This window comes from Pterocles gutturalis, unplaced genomic scaffold (genome assembly GCF_000699245.1).
Source record: "Pterocles gutturalis isolate BGI_N339 unplaced genomic scaffold, ASM69924v1 scaffold47302, whole genome shotgun sequence".
Classification (NCBI taxonomy): domain Eukaryota; kingdom Metazoa; phylum Chordata; class Aves; order Pterocliformes; family Pteroclidae; genus Pterocles; species Pterocles gutturalis.
In genome coordinates, this window is record NW_010117235.1 from 1 (window position 1) to 19,592 (window position 19,592).

The 19,592-nt window shown below is 45.0% G+C and overlaps 1 protein-coding gene across 1 annotated transcript; it reads left to right on the forward strand.

Annotated features, from left to right (window-relative positions):
* Positions 1-3,340: 3,340 nt before the first annotated feature.
* PUSL1 (pseudouridylate synthase-like 1) lies at positions 3,341-17,913 on the forward strand. Its single transcript, XM_010075727.1, has 6 exons — positions 3,341-3,555; positions 6,732-6,881; positions 9,087-9,260; positions 13,876-13,930; positions 16,898-17,060; positions 17,767-17,913. Exons 1-6 carry the CDS (start codon positions 3,341-3,343, stop codon positions 17,796-17,798), a joined length of 789 nt encoding a protein of 262 aa, XP_010074029.1. The 3' UTR covers positions 17,799-17,913.
* The last annotated feature ends 1,679 nt before the right edge of the window (positions 17,914-19,592 follow it).

Genomic DNA, 19,592 nt, shown 5'->3' on the forward strand with positions numbered 1-19,592 from the left:
CCCCCAAAAAAAAAAAAAAAAGGGGAAGAGAGAAGGGAAAATGGACCCAGAGAACTGTCATCTTCAACCCCTGTTTGGTAACAATTTCAGTGGCATAGGAGATTGCTTTGGAAACCCTTTTTTCTAGCAGAAGCCACATTCTCAGCCTTTTCTTCCTGACTTTCACTTCAACTTTTATCTGTTCCACTAAAAATGAGTTAGATTTTTAATTTCTTTCAGTTGACATAGCACCCATTGAGTCAGTGAGGCTGTGGTGACTTCCAACCAGAAGCTTGCACGTTATTATTTATGAGAACACAGCAACTTGTAAATCATGCAGCATCCTTGGCAACCAGTGCAATCCCATGTGTCTGTGCAGCTAACGCCATGGTGGATGATGAAACCAGTAAGCAATCCAGCTGCTGTGAAGGGGAAATAGACACTTATTTTTCCAAAACACTCCTAGTGCACACTTTCTCCTGAACACACCCATCCGCAATTGATTTCACAGGTTCCTTTTGTGGCTCCCAGGTGCTCTGTAGAGGTAGATGGCCAAGTATCTTGAGGATTTTTTTCTTTACACGTCAGGGAGAGAAGTGGATGAACTTTTGCTGTCATTCTGGCACACAACAGTGGAAATGTTAGCTTGATTCAAAATATGGAAGTGCTTAGTGAATGAAACCTGTTAGCAGAACAGACCTACTAAATGCAAGTAATACTTTCCCCTGCATCACTGCTGTGCAGGGTGTTAGAAGTATAAACTGACACCCTGGGATGCTTGTTGTTGCTCCAGGAATATGATAGTCTGGAAAGACTGTGACTCGGGAAGTAAAGACTAAGTGAAAATGGATGAGATCTGGCTCAATGAAAGGACTCCAGCAGGTGCCAAGCCAAGATATCAGTGTGTGTAACACCTGCTAAAGAGAAGGATATTTGCATGCTCTGGCTTAAAGAAGGGAGCAGAGACCTGTGAACTCTGAGCACATAGGAGGACAACCTAGCTCCTTTATTCCTGTACCTCCTCTGCTGCTTCTTAGCTGCACACCCACGAGTCAAGTGCTTAATTTCTGCCTCAGTTTCCCCAATAGGAATTCACAGATGATACCCAACGGGGCAGGGATCTGGACTGACAGCAGTAAAGCCTTTTGAGTTCCTCCCTTTTTTTTTTTTTTTTTTTTTTTCCTTCTGAAAGGGCAGGAAAAACTGGTTGCTATCCAAGTAATTACTAAATGTAAATAACGCTTCTTTTTTTGCAATTCAGTGTGGGTGATTTAACAGATTAAAGTATACAGGAACCAGAGGAGGAAACCATCGGCTGCCTATAGGCTCAAAGGACATCTGGATGGTGCAGATAGGAGACATTTGCAAAGGTGAAGGGGTCATTTCTGAATTCCCTGCAAAGCAGTTCAGCAGTTCAGAAATTCTCTCTTTAAGGAGATTAATTAGGAGGAGATTTAAATGAAATATTAAAATTGAAACTGGAGGCAGCAGTTGATAGTATATGATGAACTGCATGTCTCTTAGGGGGGAGGAAGAATCCACAAACAATGCTTTCAGCTCTCACAATGTGAGATTTGTTGTTGATGGTGGTCACGTTCCTCCCTGGATGCCCAGCACATATATCCTTCAGTCATCTCTCCACAGAGGTTTGCCTGGGAGAAAGTTGTGCTGGAGAAGGGCAGCTCTGAAAATACTGTTTGTCGAACCTGTCATTCAGTCCTGCACCTCTGTGGATTCATCAGCTGACCTGAGCAGGGGAAACAACCAGATTTGCTGTGGAGTCTGCAATCCTCTCATCCTCTCCAGTCTGCTCTCCAACAGGGCTCAACTCCTGCTGGCAGAGAAAAGCTCCAAATAGTGTTCCTGTTATCCAGCTTTGTTCAGATGCAGTGTGGGGTCCAAAGGAGTGCTGCAGCCAAACTTCTCCAAGCTCATAACAAGGAGGATGTTTTCCATGTTCTCTCCTGTTCTCTCTCTCCCTCTACCCCATTCAACTATGTTCCCACTGGTTGGTTTTTGCCTGATGAGAAGGGAGGGGGAGAAGAGGGTGGAGGAAGGGAGGAGCCTGCAGAATGCAAGCACATCTTTGCAGAAATTTTGCTCTTAAAATGCAGCCTCTGCTTTCAGATAAATTGCCGAGGCACAAGCCAAGCTCTGATGCTATTTAATTTCTGTCTGATTCTTTCTGCTTAAGAGTGATAAATAAAGATTTCCATTGTTAATTGTGACCACGTGTGAACTCCAAATAGAAGGATTCGGGAGGGGAAAAGGCGAGGGTCATTTTTGTTCTGTTTCCCAGGCGTTCCCCTGCGGCTTGGTTACATTTTTACTTTCCTCCCTGTGCCTTTTAACCATACGTTTCTGAGAGCCCAGAATAATCCTGTCTGCTCAAATGGTAGGAGTCTGGAAGGCATTTGTGAGTCAGCAGTTCAAACTTTATTGACTCTTGGTACCAAATTAAAATCTAATAAAGACCACTGCTGGGTTCACTACTTGGGAGTGGAGATGGGAAGGAGAACAACATTTCTAGTCATTCATCAGGTTTTCTGCTTTTTTGTTGATGTTTGTCTATCTGTCAGATAAGCTTCCCGCATTCCCTGTAACAAATGATGCTGGATTTTCTGTCTAAGGGCCTGTCCTCATATAGAAAAAGTTGTATTTTGCAGTGTTCCAGCTTTTGGCTCCAGTAAACTTGAACTCTGTGATGGTGTAAGTGACATTTGTTGTTTTCTGCTAAAACCATCACATCTTGCTATGGCAGAGGTCTTGGCGTGAGTGAGACATCACCTGAATATTAAGGCAACTCTAGCTTCAGAAGAAAACAATGCTCTGGAGGATTAGCCAAGTCCTGCATTAATGCAACTGTGGAAGCAGCGAATCTAAGGAAATTCCATCTTGTCACTGCCAGTGGCGTGTGTTTGTCCTGTGGTTATTTGTACCTCCTGGGATAGCTCAGTGTCAGCTCCCCAGCTACTGGTGTGTTTTATGAGAGCTGTGCCTCGATTCTTAGATCTGTTTGTGTTTCGCAGTGGGACTAATAAATGCATTACATCAGTGCTATGCTACTACTGGTCCCCTGGCTCCTCCTCTGCTCTCAACAATTAATGGAAGCGTGTTGCCCTCTGTAGCCCAGCTCCCATTTTGGATGGAAAAGAACTTCTGCCTGAAGCAATAAGCTGTAGTATTTTACGCCGTTCAGCACTGATGCTAGGAGAAGTCCCCCAAACAAGCTCCTCTCTGTCCCTTTCTTTGCAGCCACTGGTAAAACTCCCAATTACTTCTCTGTGTGAACAGCAAGGAGATGTGGTTAGCAGGGACGAGGATTTTTTTTCCCAGCTAGCTTGAAGCGAACCCGCTATTCATGAATCCATCTTGTCTTGGCTTTCAGAAGGCAGCGCAGAACCTAAAACCTGTTGTTCCCATCAAGTTCCATATCTCCAGCCGAACAGATACTGGTGTCCATGCGCTGTGCAACGCTGCTCACCTTGACATCCAGAGGGCACCGGGGAAGCCAGCTTTTAGTGAGAAACAGCTTGTCCGCAGTCTTAATTACCACCTGAAGCCTGAGCCAATCCGGTGAGTTGGAGGCAAGTCAAAATCTTTAAATCTTTTATTTTGCCCTTGTTGGAGAAGGGAGGAAATGCAGCAATGATCTCGCATCTTCACCCACAAGATATATTTTCCCGTTAGGTGTGTTGGCAAACCACATGTGTTCTTCTGCTACTGCCAAAGCCCTGGCACATTAAAGATCAGTCTTATTCTGAAATTTCTCTCACCCAACACCTTATGTGCAAAAACGTGTTTTTAGCAGCTTGCAGAGCTGGTTGAGTCTTTCTCTGAAAGCAAAGGTTCCACGGTGGATACCTGAAAGAAAAGCAAATACAGATTTCACTGCTTTTCCTACACAGCCGGCAGACAGCCTTCCAGTAACATGTCAGATCATGCATCCTAAACTTGAGATTGAATATTAGCATGACAGTGTAAGGTTGACAGTTTTGCACTTACAAATCCCGTTCTTCCATTGGCCTCTTAAAGTAGCAGCTGAATTCCTCTGCAGTGAGAGGCCAGAACACAAAGCAAATCTCTCTGTCAAGCTAGCTAAGCTACATGCTTAACGTCTGTGAGTTACTGTCTCTTGGCAGCTTTCGCCTTCTTTGCCATAGGTGTAAAGAGTCTAATGAAGCTGCTGTGGGCTGAGCTGGAGAGTATTCCTTTTCAGACCACTGTGTCAATCAATTATCCGAAATAAAATTTGAGTTATGTGGGCCTTTGGTTGTTATTTTTGCTCAGACTGAAAGCTAGGTTTATGAGGATGCAGTCAGCTCTACTTCTCCTTCCTCCCTTGGGCTGAACCTTTTAAAAATGGTTCAGCTGCTTTCTGTTAAGGAGCTTGGTGATAGGCATGAGTCTTAAGTGTATTCAGCAACCATCCCCTCCCTCTGTAAATATTACTTTGCCAAGAAGAATTCTCTCCCAGTGCTGAAGAGAAAACTCAGTACTTTCATGTGGTTGCAAGCAGGGGGTGATGGAGAGAGGGATCTTTGTGAGAACATATTATTGTCGATAGAGCTTGGAAGGGAAACAAGATTCCAAGCTGGCTGTATCATCAGCAATAATAACCGTCTTTGTAGCATGATGGGTCTCTTCTATCAACTGATCTGTGTTTTAGATTCGCAAAGCATATTTGAAAGGATCTTGTCTACAAAGATCGGAGTGTATTTCATAGATGGGGTCACTTTAGGAGGACTTTGCTGTCTCTTAAGTGGGAATGGTAGTACTGTAAACTCATGCCTTCTATTCCTTATTTCAGTTCTGTAAGCATGCAATGAAAGCTCTCTGGGTGACAAGACAGAGCTGGGATTCCTCCACCTCTGGCAGACTGGCATTTTGTTTCTGTTGTCAGTGGACAGAGAAGGATGTACTTCTGGAGGACATCTTTGTCTCTTACACATCGCCATTTCTAGTTAGATGTTTTTGAGCTTCTTTTCCTTCGACCTCCTTTGAAATTCAAATTCTGTTGAAAAGCTAAGAATGCCATGAGTCTTTATTTACTATCAGTCTTTCAAAAAATGGGACCTTAAGAAGGCCTGAAATGTAGTATGTTTGACAAGCTGCTGGAATAAATGCTGGAAAGACATTCCTAGCTAGAAAGAGTCTATGGTAGCAATGGCTTCTGCTAGGAGAGGCAGGAAAGGATGCCTGCACTGAAGGATCATGTGAATATAAATAGGTTTTTCTGAAATAATCACTCTATCAGGGGGAGTAAAAGGATGGTTATTTAATAAAAATCACATAAGTGTTAACAAGAGAGGCTCAAGATAGATGAAATGCTTGTGGAGGCATGCAGACAGAGGAAGATAAATGTAATAATTATATTATTGTGTTTAGAAGAGGCTGGAGGTCCTAGGTTCAAACTCCATTGCAGGCCTGGAGGATGTAGTTTGTATTTCCACTGGGAGTTTATAGCAGTGGAGCAATCTCCTGGACTTGTTATTGCAAATCTTTGTGGAGGCCTGTGGCTCAGCTTTAATTTCTTCTTCTGTGGTCTGAGCTTTTGCAGTCAAGGGATGTGAGCCAGAGGCACTTGAGCTGGCAAAAATCCCTCAAGCACCAACGTTTTTAAAGTAAATAGATAGGTCTGGCTATTACTTGGTCCCAAATGGTATTGTATTTTTTGGCTGCCCTGCATCCCATCTCCTTGCTGTGCCAAGCTCCAAAGACAGAAAGGCACAGGGCAGAAGAAAAACTCCCTTCTAAGGAGAGGTATCCTCTGAAGTGACACCTGCAGAGGATTACTCTGTGTAATGGTGACTCCTGGCTGGATGCTCCCTGCAGGATGGTGAGTAGCCAGAACTCCTGGATAAGTGGAAATCACATCCAGTAAAAACTGCTGCTGACATGTTCAGATCAACAATAACACTTTGGGGAAGGTGCAGACCCCTGCACACATGAAATGTGAAGGTTCCCAGGAGGTCTCCTGCACGTGGCATTCTGCTGTTTTCGGGAAATCTAGGCGATGGTGGGATGAGCCTTTTATTTTCATTGCTGCAGCAAAGTCCTGTTTGTCTTGGAGATTGTGGGTGGAGGCAGGAGGGAAGCGACCTGGTTTCAACTATCTCCATCTGCTACAATAAGCTGCGTAGTCACCTTTGAGAGGGAGCGCAGAGGTACCTGTTTTTGCGGAGTCCTTCCTACTGACACTTGGGACCATGGTTCTGCAAAAGCAGAAGGGCACAGCGTTCGGCAGGAGTCAGCTTGCGTTGGGAAGGTGCCGCCTCTCACCTTAAGCGTGGCTGGGAACACCTGCACCCTGGCCAGATGCAATACAGTCTGACGGGCTGGGGAAGGTATTTGGTTTCACGATCTGACAAAGAACACATGCTCTCAGTTGCCGTTTGTCAGCTGAAGGACTGATTGGTCTTAGCCTCATGTAGTGGTGTGAGCGTCCCCAAGACTTGTTGATAGGTGACCCAAAGTCACTTTCACTGTGTATTTGATGACAGGGGTGATGCCAAGGCTCTTCTGCTTTCTTCTAGTTGACAGGTGGCTGTGGCAGCCTGAAGGTGCAAAACCTTGGTCACTGGTTAGTTATGAGCTGTCAGGACGGAATTATATTTAATTAATTGTAAGTGCAGTTTCTCACAGAATCAATTGCATGTTTCAGTTCCCATCTATGTGGTGACCAGGGAAAAGCTTTTGAGTTAGTGTATTAAATTTCTCTCCATCTCACTCATTCTCTTCTGTCCTAACAGCATTTTGAATGCCTATCGAGTGACCAATAGCTTCCACGCACGCTTCTCTGCACTGTCAAGAACCTACATTTATCGGCTGTTGATGGGCTGCGCTCATTATTCTGAAATACCGGTGTTCGAAAAGGATCTCTGCTGGGCTCCTGCGGGAGGGTAAGTGTGTTCCATTAAACCTCCCTGGGGAGGTACCCAGCACTCTGGCCAGGCTTGGCTTTTTGAGGGAAGCGGGAAGGGGGGGATTTGCACATGTGAGACCAGATTCTCTGTTTGTATTGACACAATTTCCCTGTTGAAATCAGTGCAACTGCACTGAGTTACGGTCGCTGAGACCTGAGACTTGCAGCTCTTTTTAACCGTACTGTCAGCTGTGCCTGTGACAAACGTGCTTAGCGCTGCGGAAATACTCAATAACTGTGGGTAGAGTCCGTCAACGACTTTGTGTGTCGCTCCCCGTGGAAGTGATGAGCATTTCCTCAGATGACCTTGCCCATTCATACAGCAAACCCCTTTGGACAGCTGGCTGAAGGAACGGTGCTCTGATATGATGCAGACGGGCATCGCAGGTCTCAGGGTTTTAGGTGTGACCACACAAGCAGTCAAGAATGAAGGCTGAGAATTCTTTTTTTTTTTTTCCCTAGTCCTATTTCTGGTAGCGACTGCTCTCTTCCTTGTCTGAGCGCTTGTATGTTTGAATAGTGAGCACCAATGACTCCAAGCGACCCTACAATAACAAACCAGTGTATCTAGCTCAGTATTCACTTGTGTTTTTGGAGTAGCCACTGAGTCATAACAAATCAGTGCTTGTATATGCAAGGGAAGAAAAACAAATTGAGTGCTACTTAAAAAAAAACAAACTTGTGACATGATAAACAGTGGGTGAGGAAAAAACAAACAAAACCCAGAAGATAATTTGTTATTGTCCTTTAGTTTACATTGTACTGAGAGAAACATACAGTCAAGAAAGCAGGAGTTTTCCACAAGATTATAGAAAAACAGGTTTGTAGCCAGTTGCGGTAATTTCATCACCACTATTGGAATAACAATTGCAGGTAATGGAAACAAAAAGTAATCTCAGCTGTCCTAGCAGAGGAATGGAGATGACATTGTCCTGACATTAAATTGCTGACTTTCTTTTCTGTGGTCTGTGGAAAGGAAAAATAAATATGAAACTGCAAAATCAGATGTTATTGCACAATGTGCCTTAATCTTGGGCTTTATGAAGTAGCATTTCATTTAGTTCAGACACTGCAGTTAATTTTCTCAAATAGCAATACCATATAAAGGACAGGGTGAGCAATATTAGAGATTCTGAATGGGTGGTGTCTTGCTAAAAGGTGGGTTATTTGGACTGCTAGTACTGGAGACACAGTGTGTGCACTACTGAGCACATCTGGCGTATAAAACACATAATACACATTAAATCTCTGTAGGCATCCAAATGGCCAACTAGGTGTTACCAGTGCTTCTCTGTGTGACCAGGATTCTGTAAGTGCTAGTCGTTTTTCTTGAACACAGTAAAAAAACTTAAATGATGTTGGAAAAATCTCATCTTGGGGGTTTTGTTTTCTTCAGAAACATTTTGACTTCTGTTAAGATCTGAAAAACTTAAACTATAATAATGTATACTTGCTCAGGCTTCTCTTAGGAGAAATTTACAAAAATAGAATAAAAATAAGCATCTGTTCAGCAAATATATCAGTAAATCTGTCTAAATTCCTTTGCCTGAGACTATTTTGAACAGACCTAAATACTTCAAATGAAGAAATCTGAATGGCACTCGACATTCTGAGTTTTACTCTTGGCCCTTTTGTCTGCATCTCCACCTTGGGTTTACACTGGCTTCATCTCTGACAGTTTGCTCACTCATCCCATTTCTGTTACTTCCTAATTTCATCTTCTGGCTGTTGCAAATCTAAGGTTTGGAAAACCATCACTGTGTTTGATATTTTCTCACCTGGCAACATCTTTTTTGGTTTATAAGATCCAGATACCACAAAGGTTTTTGATTCTCTTGCCCTATGTTCTAGCCAGCAATTTGGGTAGAGTTATGTGAATTGAACTGTTATAAAAAGAAGCACAGCAGGATGAAGGTTTGTGTAAAAACCATGAGCCTGCCAACCCCTCATCCAGCCTGGGGTTTTGAATACCTTCAGACTTCAGGTTGCTTGGCATCTTGGTTTGTGGTTTGGGCCATTACAAACCAAACTCCATCTTGCAAAGATGGGTTTCCACAATGCTGCAATGTTAAATCTGTGTGCCAGGTTTAAGCTTCTCATCGATTAATTGGACTTTGACCCACCTAACATACTTGGTCCCACCTGATGCTCCTTTCCTTTTGGTCTGTGTGTTTCATTTCAGCCACCTGAACGTGCCTGCCATGCAGGACGCAGCACAGTTCCTGCTGGGAACTCATGACTTCAGCACCTTTCGCTCACTTAACTCCGAAACACCTTTTCAGTCTCCGATCAGAACCATCTTCCAGGCAGACATCCGACCCTCTTCTGGTTTCCTGTCCCACCACTATGAACACAGGTGAGAGCCTCCGTACTGGGCTGAGGAGCTGCTCTGATCAGCTAGTGCTTGCTTTGTCTGAAAAGCTGCTTTCCAGCGCTGCCTGGAGTACTGACCTCCTGTTTGCTGTGCATTGCCTTCTCAGCCTTGTGATGGTGTCAGCAGGGTTCTACCCAGTGACAGCTTGGAAAGGACATTTCTTTCCCTCTCATCCCCAGAGTCCTCAGGGAAAAAGATGAGCAGGAGTGAGGGGAGGGAAACAAACAGTCGTTTGTGTGTTAAAAGGCAGGATGTTATAAACTGGTGTCTGGCAATTCCTACGGGGTGCTTCCAGCATTTACACTCATTTTGGTTGCTAAAGACCAGCTCTGCCAGGGGATGGGATTTTTTTTTCCCCCCGTGCTGCGGTCCTAGCTTTGCCTAAAGGCTGCATATACAAGGAAAAAAAACCACCCAACACCTAGGTCGCTGCTGTAGCTATGCAAATCTGCTCAGCTCACACCAGTAATTCCTACTGTCTTCCCAGGGGATGTTGATGAAGGAAAGGCCGATATTCCTCACTCATTACATAAACAAAAAGACTGTTAAGTGTTGGGTTCTTTCAGGACCAGGTCTTGCAAGTATGGAAATTAAGTGGCTGGATGTATTTTCTCTCAAGCAGAAGCTGAATGTTTTTCCCAGAAAGATCATGAGTATTTATCATCTGAACATGGCTTTTGCTTTCATGCTGGCTATTGTGTTTCAACTTGAAAGCAAACCTTACTCTTGCCTGTCTCCAAACCGAGTTTTCCTTCTTTCTGATTAGGAGAAAACGCTTTTCGCTGTAGTTTTTCCCAATGACCCTTCATTAGATTTGAATACCTACTGAGCTGTCTGTAACAGTAAGTGCCATGCTCCAAGCTTCGGAGCCTCACTGCAGTTTGCAAAGAGCCCACTGTTTCCTTCCCTATGTCTTAGTGTATTTTTCCAGCAAGAGTGTAAGAGAAAAACTGAAAGGGAGCTGCAAAAACAGAGAGAGATCTGTATGCTCCGAGTAACCCTGGTCTTTCAGCTCCTCCCAGTTCCTCCCGTCATCTCTGATTCCTGCTTTTCCAGATCAGCGTTGGTGCTTGTCAATACCCAGCCATGTTACAAAGAGCCTCCCAGTTGGGGATGGTGCTCTCTGCTGTAAAAGCACAAGGATGAGGGCAGCTAGTGCCAGGTGAAACGTTTACTTCCAGCCTTCTTGCAGGTAAGAAGCACAGTCCCCAGAGGGAAAGGAAGGCTGGAGAGGAAAATGGGTGCTGTCATGCAGCTGCGTTCCTGCTGCTTGAAATTGGGTTGCCATTGCTGACTGGAGAGCTTGGCCGCCCTCTGTCAAGTGTGGTTATGCTTAGGGACACAAGTAACGGTGAAATGCTTCATCCACAGGATTATCTTGTCCGTTATGATGAGCGGCATTGTCAGTGGCAGGGACCTGAGCTAACCTGAAAATAGCCATTAACAGTCTTGTCTAGATACCTGAGGGCAAACGGGCCAGGCTACCTTCCGGATCCAGACCTGCTATTGTCAGTTGACCAACCTCTGAGATTTAATGCAGATCAGCTCTTTTTTATGTCTTTGATTTTCATTTTTAAAAGGAATTTGCCGTTTCTTATATAACTTGCTGCATAAACCCATCCCCCATGAGGCCAAAACCAGCTCATGAGAGAGCAAATAAACCTCAAAACTGGATCAAAAGCATCAGGCTGGTTGCTAATGGAATAGTTTTGCTTTTGGTGACACATGCATCCAAACTTGTGTTTTATAGCGAGTCATTTTTATAATGTGTCGATATTAATTGATTTAATGAATGTTTAGGCTGAAGGGGATGGCTTCGAGAAGCCTGGTTTCAGTGCATTTAAATGGCATTGAACTCTCTCGGAATACTTTGTTACTAATAACCACAACCATGAGTTCTCTGATCTGGAGAAAAAAGTTGTGGGGTTTGGGTCTTTGTGACAGGCTAGGTCGTGTTGGGGTTTGTTTTTATTTGGTTGGGTTTTTTTTAATTATGATGTCCTAGTGAGTTTTAATCTGTAAAACTCTCCCTGTGGGAACAGTTGCAGTCACGGAGCTCGGTGGTTGTTTGCCTGTTGTGCAAATCAGACAGCAAATAGACCTGAAGTGCATGTGTATTTCTTCACTGCAGTAGCAGAGTGAGAGGGCTGGGATAGCAGTAAAAGCTTATAAATAGATTTTTCTTTTTTTTTTAGCCTGATCTAAGGAGGTTTATTTTCTGTTTCAGAGGGAGAAATCCGTAGAATGATAAACCATAGCCTCTTAGTCAAATAATGCAGCTTTTCTTTCTCATCTTTTCCTTCCTTTCTGAACTTAAACTGATCTTATGAATTGAGCACTTGTCTGTTTACAAGGCTAACTGTTAAAACGATTCCTTCCATCAAGCTCAGTTGCTCAGCAACAGTGGAAGTGGAGTTAGCGTCCCATCTGTACAAAATGCTTTTGAATGCTCAGGATATGTTCAGAGACTCAGCCCCATCACTTGTTCCGGGGAGCGGTTGCTCTGTCACCTGTTTCTAGCTGAATATCTGTTATTCATTGCAAGGTGCTGGCTTCTGCTGCCAAGCGGAAAAAGACAGCTGGATTTTTTTGCTGGTAAGCAAAATTATCTCTGAGATTGACAAGAAAAACAAAGTTTCCCTCTTAAGGAAAAATAACTCTTTCAAGGTGTACGAGATATTTTTTCTAACTATCTCAACTCATCTTTTGTGGCTTAATGTATCTTGTCAAGGAAACCAAGACAGGAGAGCCCTGGCTAAAAAAGGTGCATGCAATTTGGTGACAGGGGTTTTGCCCCTATTTGAAAAAATTCTCTCTTGTGCTCTGCTAAAGAGCTGAGCTGAGTGATGACCTGGATGTGAAGGGTGTTTGCACATGTCTGTAGGCCAAGCGCATTGAGCTGTAAGGAGAACAGACTGTACGTAAGTGACAGAAACATTGTCATTTCCTGACATAAAGAGGAGTCCGGGGGCAGGAGCTGCCTTTGCATATGCCAATGTTCACGACAGGGAGGGCTAAAAGCAGTAATTTATCTGTAAATCTAGTGAGAAAACAGGTTGTGGCTGCTTCCTACAATAACGATTTCACAGTTTCTCTTCCTGCTAGCCCTGCCCCGATGCCCCGTGTCGGCCTGGAAATCGTGTTGTCCCTGCTTCACCTTTTTTCTATGGCTCGCAAGAGCTGTCTCCTCTCCCAGGGCATGGCCAGCCCCTTTCCTGGCACTCAGGTGTTTCCAGCAAACCCAGTCTGTCCATCTGAACCCTCCAGGCAAATATAGTGCAGCTGTGCTTTTTCTTACAGCTGATTAAAATCGCCATAGCCCTTCGATACCCAGTTCCTGGGTTCATTGCAAGAGAAGAGAGGAGAGGGTTTGCATGTAAATATCTGCTTTTCTGGATTCTACAAGGTAAACTTTGTCTCTTTGTGCTGTAGGAATGCTATAGGATATAAGGAGAACTTATAAACTGTTAGTAAGTTTATTTTTCATTGCTATTTTACTGTTACTTTTGTCACAGTGACTTCTAGGATTGCTTGGTAGTATGGAAGTTTGGGGATGCAGGTACTGAAGTGCAAACCTGCTCCTTTTCTTGCCCTCTTGGCATATCTGGTGTATGATACGCGTCTGTGTATATATATATATGTAATGTGCATATCAGATTTTTTTTTTATTTATAGGAAGGAAATGTGCATACAGATTCTTCCCTGCGGGATTGTTCCTGGCAACAGATTTGCATTGTGTTTTAGTGTTAGAGCTGGTACTGGAACATCGACAAAAACACAAAAGTATTTAGAAAGCAACTTGTAAAGATGTAGCAGAGGATGGAAGTGTTGGTGAAGTGTTGGAATTGTTATCCTCAGAGTTCTTAAAATGAATATTGGTTACTACCATCAAACTTTCTGGAAAATGTTATCTATATGAACAGATTTGGTGAGGGGAAAGGATGTATTTTTGCACAGTAGCATCCATCTATCCCCAAATATTCATCTGCTGTTTTGTGGAGTGCTTCCTTGCCTGCCATTGCCTGTGTTCTGGTGCTGTAGCTGGATTCCTCAGGCATGTCTGTGTCCTGGCCTTTCCGGTAGCACGTGGATGTCACAGTGGGCATTGCTCAGTGCTGAAATTCATTCTGCAAAGCCTGTAAGGACCGTGTGACTCTTGTGAGCCAGCTCCATGTGAAATGGTAGCGTTGCTTTGCTAGGGTTGGTTGTTTCTTCCGTTCTCCGGGAGGCATCAGACTGCGTTGCTCAGATCAGTAGTTACTCAGCACACTGCTGAGTTGCACCTTGTTTTATGTTGCCCTTTCTCTTTTCTTGGAATGGTTCTATACTTGGGTCGTAAGGCAGCAGGAAGATCAAACCCCATAAAACCAGGCACATAGAAAACAAGCAGGAATTGTTTCACCCCAGAAAGTGTCTGCATCTGAGTAGCAAATGAGCAGGCTGGTGTTTAAAGCTCAGGATGCTGTTTCAGGTTAATTGGAGGCTGTGCAGCTGCTTATTTATTCTACTTGCAGTCACCTGTGATTTATACTTCTCTTGTGAGTAGAAGAGCCATTTGCAATGTGGTTTTTAAATGCTTTTTTGTTCCTTTCTTTAGGGGACTGGAGTTTTGGGAGCTGAAGTTCAGGAGCAGATCATTTCTTTATCGACAGGTACTGTTTGGTGCTGTATTCAGCACACGCTTTGCCTCCAAGACCCAAAGTGTTGCTATTGCTGTAACTATTGATCAGTTTAGCAATGTTGCATCCCTGTATAGTGCCATCTCTGTTGCAGAGCTGGCGTTGCAGCTGTGTGACACACACAGGGACCTGGCATCAGAGAGGTGAGGTTTTGTAGTCTTTGTTTGATCTGGTAGAACCAGAATTTCTTACGTTTGTGTCTAAAATTAATGTCCAAAGTCACAGAATTGTGTGGGAGGATGGAAAGTTTTGTTTTCCGCAATCTTTGTCCTTGCAGTCCAAGTGGTAAAAACCAAGAGACATATGTTCTTGCTCTGCTGAATGGCCCTGGCCCAGCCAAGACTGCCTGGAATTTTACTTTCTGGCTTTGGAGCGTGAAGTAATTCTCAGTGGTGCACAAAGGAGAGATGGGAAGACCTGATTCAGCTACGCAGGCATGACTGCAGGATCTTTCCCTCTGCCATGCTGTCTAGTCTCCGCTGGGTTTTCTTTGAAATAACTCCAGTGGGGTTTTTGCCGCTGTCCTCAGGGGAGACAGCTCGCGCCACAGCTTAATGGATCACCTCATTAGGAAAGAGTTGGCTGTTCTCAGCCGCCTCTCCTGGCCACGGTCACACTCTGGAGACAGAACAGGCAAGAGAGGGCTTGTTTTGTGGAGGAGAGAGGGGGTGTTTTGTGGGAACAGCAAGCAGCTATTTTTTATTCTGTTTTGACAAACCAAATTTGTTTTTATACTGTGCCAAGTAATGCTGTGTAAGCTCTCTGACAGTGGGTGTCTGGATAGGAGCAAGGGAGAACAACAACGTGCTCGAGGAGGGCTTGATATACAGCAGGGATTTGGTTCATGATGCTTTTGTGACAAGGAGAAAATGCTGGTAACCCGTTTAGAGCATTAGAGTGGAAATGCTACTTAGGGACGTTGTGCAGAGAGAGCCCCTAATACCCAGCTCAGCCTCCTGCCCTCTCTGACCCCTGTTTGCAGCAGCTGCCTCCCGGCGAGCTGGGGGCTGTAGCGAAGCAGGAGCAGGCTGCACACGCTGAACTTGTGTTTTTATACCTGAGCGTCTGCTTCTGCCCTCCAGCATAAAGAGGAGACTAGACTAGATGGACCTCATATGGCTGCTATGATAAATATTGACATCTGGATTGTTTTATTAGATAAAAGGGTTAAACAGCCCCATAAACTGTATGTATCTATTTTTGCTGAATAGCACGCAGAAGCAGGGAGACACCAAGCACATTGCTATTTCGGATGCACACCATTAGTCTGCATTTATAGCAGCTAACTGCAACTGTGGCAATGTCAAAGCTAAAGTCACGGCATACAATGACCTCTAGTGAGGGATGGATAAAATAACATATGGCGAGGATCTCTGTTTCTCCTCTGTGCCATCTGCTTGAAGGCGGGTTCTTGGCATTCCACAGCGCAGTTCAAGATCAGAGCACATCGGGAGAGACAGTGCTTGCCTTTGGATAAATACAGCTTGGCTTGTTGGACCTTTCTGCTTAACGGTGATAAACATGACCAGGTTGCTTACTGGCCTTTGGTTTATTCTTTTGTAAATGTTAACAGATCAGAAACAGACCAGTGCTTCATCGCAGCGCTACATTTAAGTTCTTGGAGAACTTGGTACGCTTTGAAAGGTCATGCGTAGAATGAGTGTTTGTTTAAGCCAAATGACTGATCGTGCCCACGCCAAGCGGGGATGTGTTCTGGCAGCAGCGGGAGAAGGTGAATCAGACAGGACAGTGTCTGCTTGACCAGTTTCCCCCACGTGGGCTGGTGCTGCTGTTACCTGTAAAATTTGAGACTGGAGGACACTTGTGTGGACAGAGAACAGCAGCTGGGAAATGGTAGGAAGTGCGGTGGCTCGGGATCAGCCTGTGGCAAGGGCTGCGTTTCAGAGTGGCTCCTCTGAATGTTGTTGGGGGCATGGTGTCTGACGGGCTGTCCTATTTGTTGGGTTTTTTTATTTTTTCCTCCTCTTTGTCTTTCTGAGAGAGAAGCAAGTCTCTACATAGTCCCCCACCTGGGAACAGTCTTGCTAGTGTATTAAGAACCACCTGTGAGCTCAGCTCTCCCAGCAAGTGTGTGAGCTTCCTGCCACAGACGGATGTGTGGGTGCTGCCGCTGTTTCTGAAGCAGAAACCATCCTCTGCTCAGCTTTCTTCCCACATGTGATGAGAACAAGCCTTGTTCCGAGGCAGTGCTGTGTAGCTGGAGATCATTGTGCTACAGGTCCTCATCTCGCTCTTACTAAAGTATTTAGTTGTCGGGAGGGAAGTGTTAAGGGAAGCAGGGTAATTTTGCCCGTTCTTTTCCCTTCCCAACCACCGGCTTTGGTCCCTACAAGATTCTGTTTTGTCACACATTGCAGTCAAGACTTTCCTCTGCAGGCTGGGGGGTGGCTGTGGGTGCTGGGGCGTGCTTGGGGACTAAGAGAGTATGATCTTTCTGAAGAAATAAAGCACTGGAAATGCTCACTGGGGGTATGTGATACCAAAGGCATACAAAGGGCTGGCAGGACTGGGAGAGGTCGAGCCATGACTTGGGATACTTCAGTGGCACCTAAAACAAGGGTCAAAGCATTCTTTGTGTGGGGAAATGCTTGCTGCTTTAACACCCAACTGGACTAGGAGCAAAGTACGTGGCACTGGGAACAACTGGTAGTACTAGGAACAGTAGAGGAAACACCAAAAATTAGGCTTTCTGGGAACTATGGATTTAATGATGTACTTATGTTGAGGAGCAGGTTCATATTAGGAAGTCATGGTGATAGCACTTTCCTGAGTGACAGGCACTGAACTCTCTGATTTCTAGCTTGACTTGCCATCAGTAGTAACTGCTGATAGCACGAGCGCAGGATTCTGGGCAGAATTTTTGAATCTCTTTAAATTTTACAAGGGCAGCTCTTAAGCTTTGTTCTCTGTTTTTTTCAGGTCCGAAGAATGGTTGGGGCTCTAGTTGCAGTTGGCCAGGGAAGGTTAACACCTCGTCATATAAAGGAGTTACTGGAGATAAAAGATGCACGAGCTTTTCCACCAAATGCCATGGCTCCAGCATCTGGACTCTTTCTAAAATCGGTGGAATATGATGAAGCAGGTAGGTGAATGCGGGGAATGGCATTCTTTTTGTAGGAGTCAGATCTGATACTGAAGATTGTGCAGACCAGAGGACAGAGAGCAGATCATCCTTTTGCTTATATGGTGGCTCTCTTAATGTAACAGCGTCTGATCTAAACTATTTAAGTTTTTAGCTTAAAAAAAGGGAGTTTGGGCAAATTAGCAGAAGATGGCAAATGGATGTCATGGGAGTTTGACATCCCTGCTAGGGATAGCAGGTATTTAAAGCTGCAAGGATTAATCTGTCTCTGATTAATCTGGCACCCATGAAATGTGGATACAAAGGACTTTCCGCCGCACTGCAGACCTCCTCCAGGCTGCCTGCTCTCAGCCAGACCACAGACCTTTTCCAGGTGGGCTTGGAACGTGCTCTCTCACGCAGCAGCAGTGCACACACTGGGCTTGAAGAAGACAGAAAGGAAAGGGAAGCAACACAGAGCAGTGCAAGGAGCTCGAATGGAGTTCTGAGCACTTGGCCTGGCCTTGAAGAGGCAGCTGCTGCTGGCTGGTTTTGGCCCTCTCCAGTGGTGCTTTTCCTAACAGTGCTGCTGGCTGGGGAGCGATCTGTGCCGGTGGGGAGGGAGCCCAGGCAGGAAATGAAGGCCACAGATGTTAAATGCTTTCAGGTGGTTTCGGTGCCATCTTTTTTCCTAAATTAATGTTTTTTTTTCTTTTTTTCCTCTCAGATTTGGACACTACAATTGCCCTGGGAGAATAGGAGCTCTGTGAGATCCAGCCATGTCTGAAAGGACTGTTGTTGTGGATATGGGATGGAGGTTTGCCAAGTGCTTTTTACACAGTACATGGTCTTGTCTCAATAAAAATCATTGACTGTGGCTGGAGGCATCTTCCTATCATTTGTTCTTGCCCTCTGAGACTGCCAAGGGGAAAGGAAGAACAACTCTATGCTGCTTTCAGATAATTGCTTTTTTTCTTCTTTTTTACTGAAATTCTGATGTGTGTCTCAAACAGGAGGAGGAAGGAGTCAGGCTTGGGTGTTTTAGTATTGGGGTGGTTTTTTTGTTCTGTGGTGTGTGTGGGAGGGATACAGGCTTAGAACAGAGGAGAATGTAGCTTTTCCTCTCTGCCCCCTCCTCTGTAACCCTGCCTTTGTACAACTGCTACTGTTTAACGCAGTGACTTACAGAAACAGCCTTTGAGAGGACTTGCTGTTTCCTCTCCTCATCAAGAGTCGCTCTCTTGCTGGACTGTAGTGTGGCTTTTACGTTATCCTGTTCCGTGGTACAAAGTTATGCCTGTTGCGCTTAGGATGTGGCGTGTTACAAAGCCAGGTTCTTTTGAGGTCACCTAAAACCTGTTTCAGTGGCCGCAGCCTGGGCTAGCAGCACAGAAACAGAGCTGTGAGTGGGTCAGCCTAGCTGTGGAGCGAAGCACCTTGGGGGCTCTGTAGCCAGGAGGTGGCTATTACTGGGCTCCGATTTTCTCATTGCCACCTTGTGCTGTGCAGTAGTTGTTGGTGCAGTCGTGCTGCAGAGCACGCTGGGGTCTGGCTGACCTGAGGGCATGCAAGTCCGAGCAGAGAGAACTCCTTCTTGTATTTTTCTTTGGTTTTTTTTTTTAAGCTACTCTACCCTCAGGTTTTGCCTGCTTGCCCAAACAATAAAATACACATTGGCTAACTTGGGGGTTTTTTTCCTCATAAATGACACCAGAATATCTGTCTGTTTTGGTTATAAAATGACTGTTAGAGTGCCAGGTTACAGGAAAGAGGATGAAAATTCTGACTTCTGAAGTTCACAGAAGGAACAGTACCTGCTTTAAACACTCCTGCAGTGGAAGCGATGTGCAGCTGAGATGCTTGGTACCACCATGATTAATTTCCCTTTTGTCCATGAGAGGAGGAGGAGAATTACAGAGAAAGCCTGTTAGTCAGAGCAGACAGCCCACTTGGTCTGGTAAGAGGATGTTCTTTGTTATGTGGCAATTCAAAGTAATAAAGACTATTGCATTCAGATAAAGAAAGGAGGAGTCTTAATAACCTCTTGGCAGACAATTTCCACTCCCTGTTTGCAAGGCAAAGAGCCACGAGGTAGGCAGAGGGGAGGCCTCAAGTTAGTGAGTGGTTCTGATAGTGGTTAGTGATGGTTCCGAGCCCATTTCTCGGTGTCCCCTCTTGAGAAGTGATGCATCTCTTCCCCTCGCTGTTCCAGGTAGTGGGTTTGCCAGAGTCCTGCTTTTGGCAGCATGGGAGGAAAGCTGAGATACTTCTGGTGACGCTCTCCCTTCCCATGGAGCCTGCCGCCTGCTAGCTGCTTTGTTCCCTCAGGGACTAGTTTCCAAAGAAGACACCAGAACTTTGGAGGAGTCCTGGCTCTCTACCATGGAAGAGGAGAGCTGAAGCCACTGTGTTGTTGCTGTGGTGCCTGTTTGTGTTTTCTGGTGCAGCCTTGCTGGATAAGTACCCGGGGGCAGGGATGCTCTCACCTGCTGCAGTGATTTTTCAGCACAAGTCCGCCTGTGTTCCAAACCCCGCACCCCCGGGGCGGGCTGG

Bases quoted from the DNA above. Each gene is read 5' to 3' on its own strand.
- PUSL1 (XM_010075727.1), top strand. From the start codon at position 3,341: ATGAATCCATCTTGTCTTGGCTTTCAGAAGGCAGCGCAGAACCTAAAA. The intron at 6,882-9,086 runs GTAAGTGTGTTC...GTTTCATTTCAG, and splicing joins TGCTGGGCTCCTGCGGGAGG to CCACCTGAACGTGCCTGCCA. The intron at 13,931-16,897 runs GTACTGTTTGGT...TGTTTTTTTCAG, and splicing joins GATCATTTCTTTATCGACAG to GTCCGAAGAATGGTTGGGGC.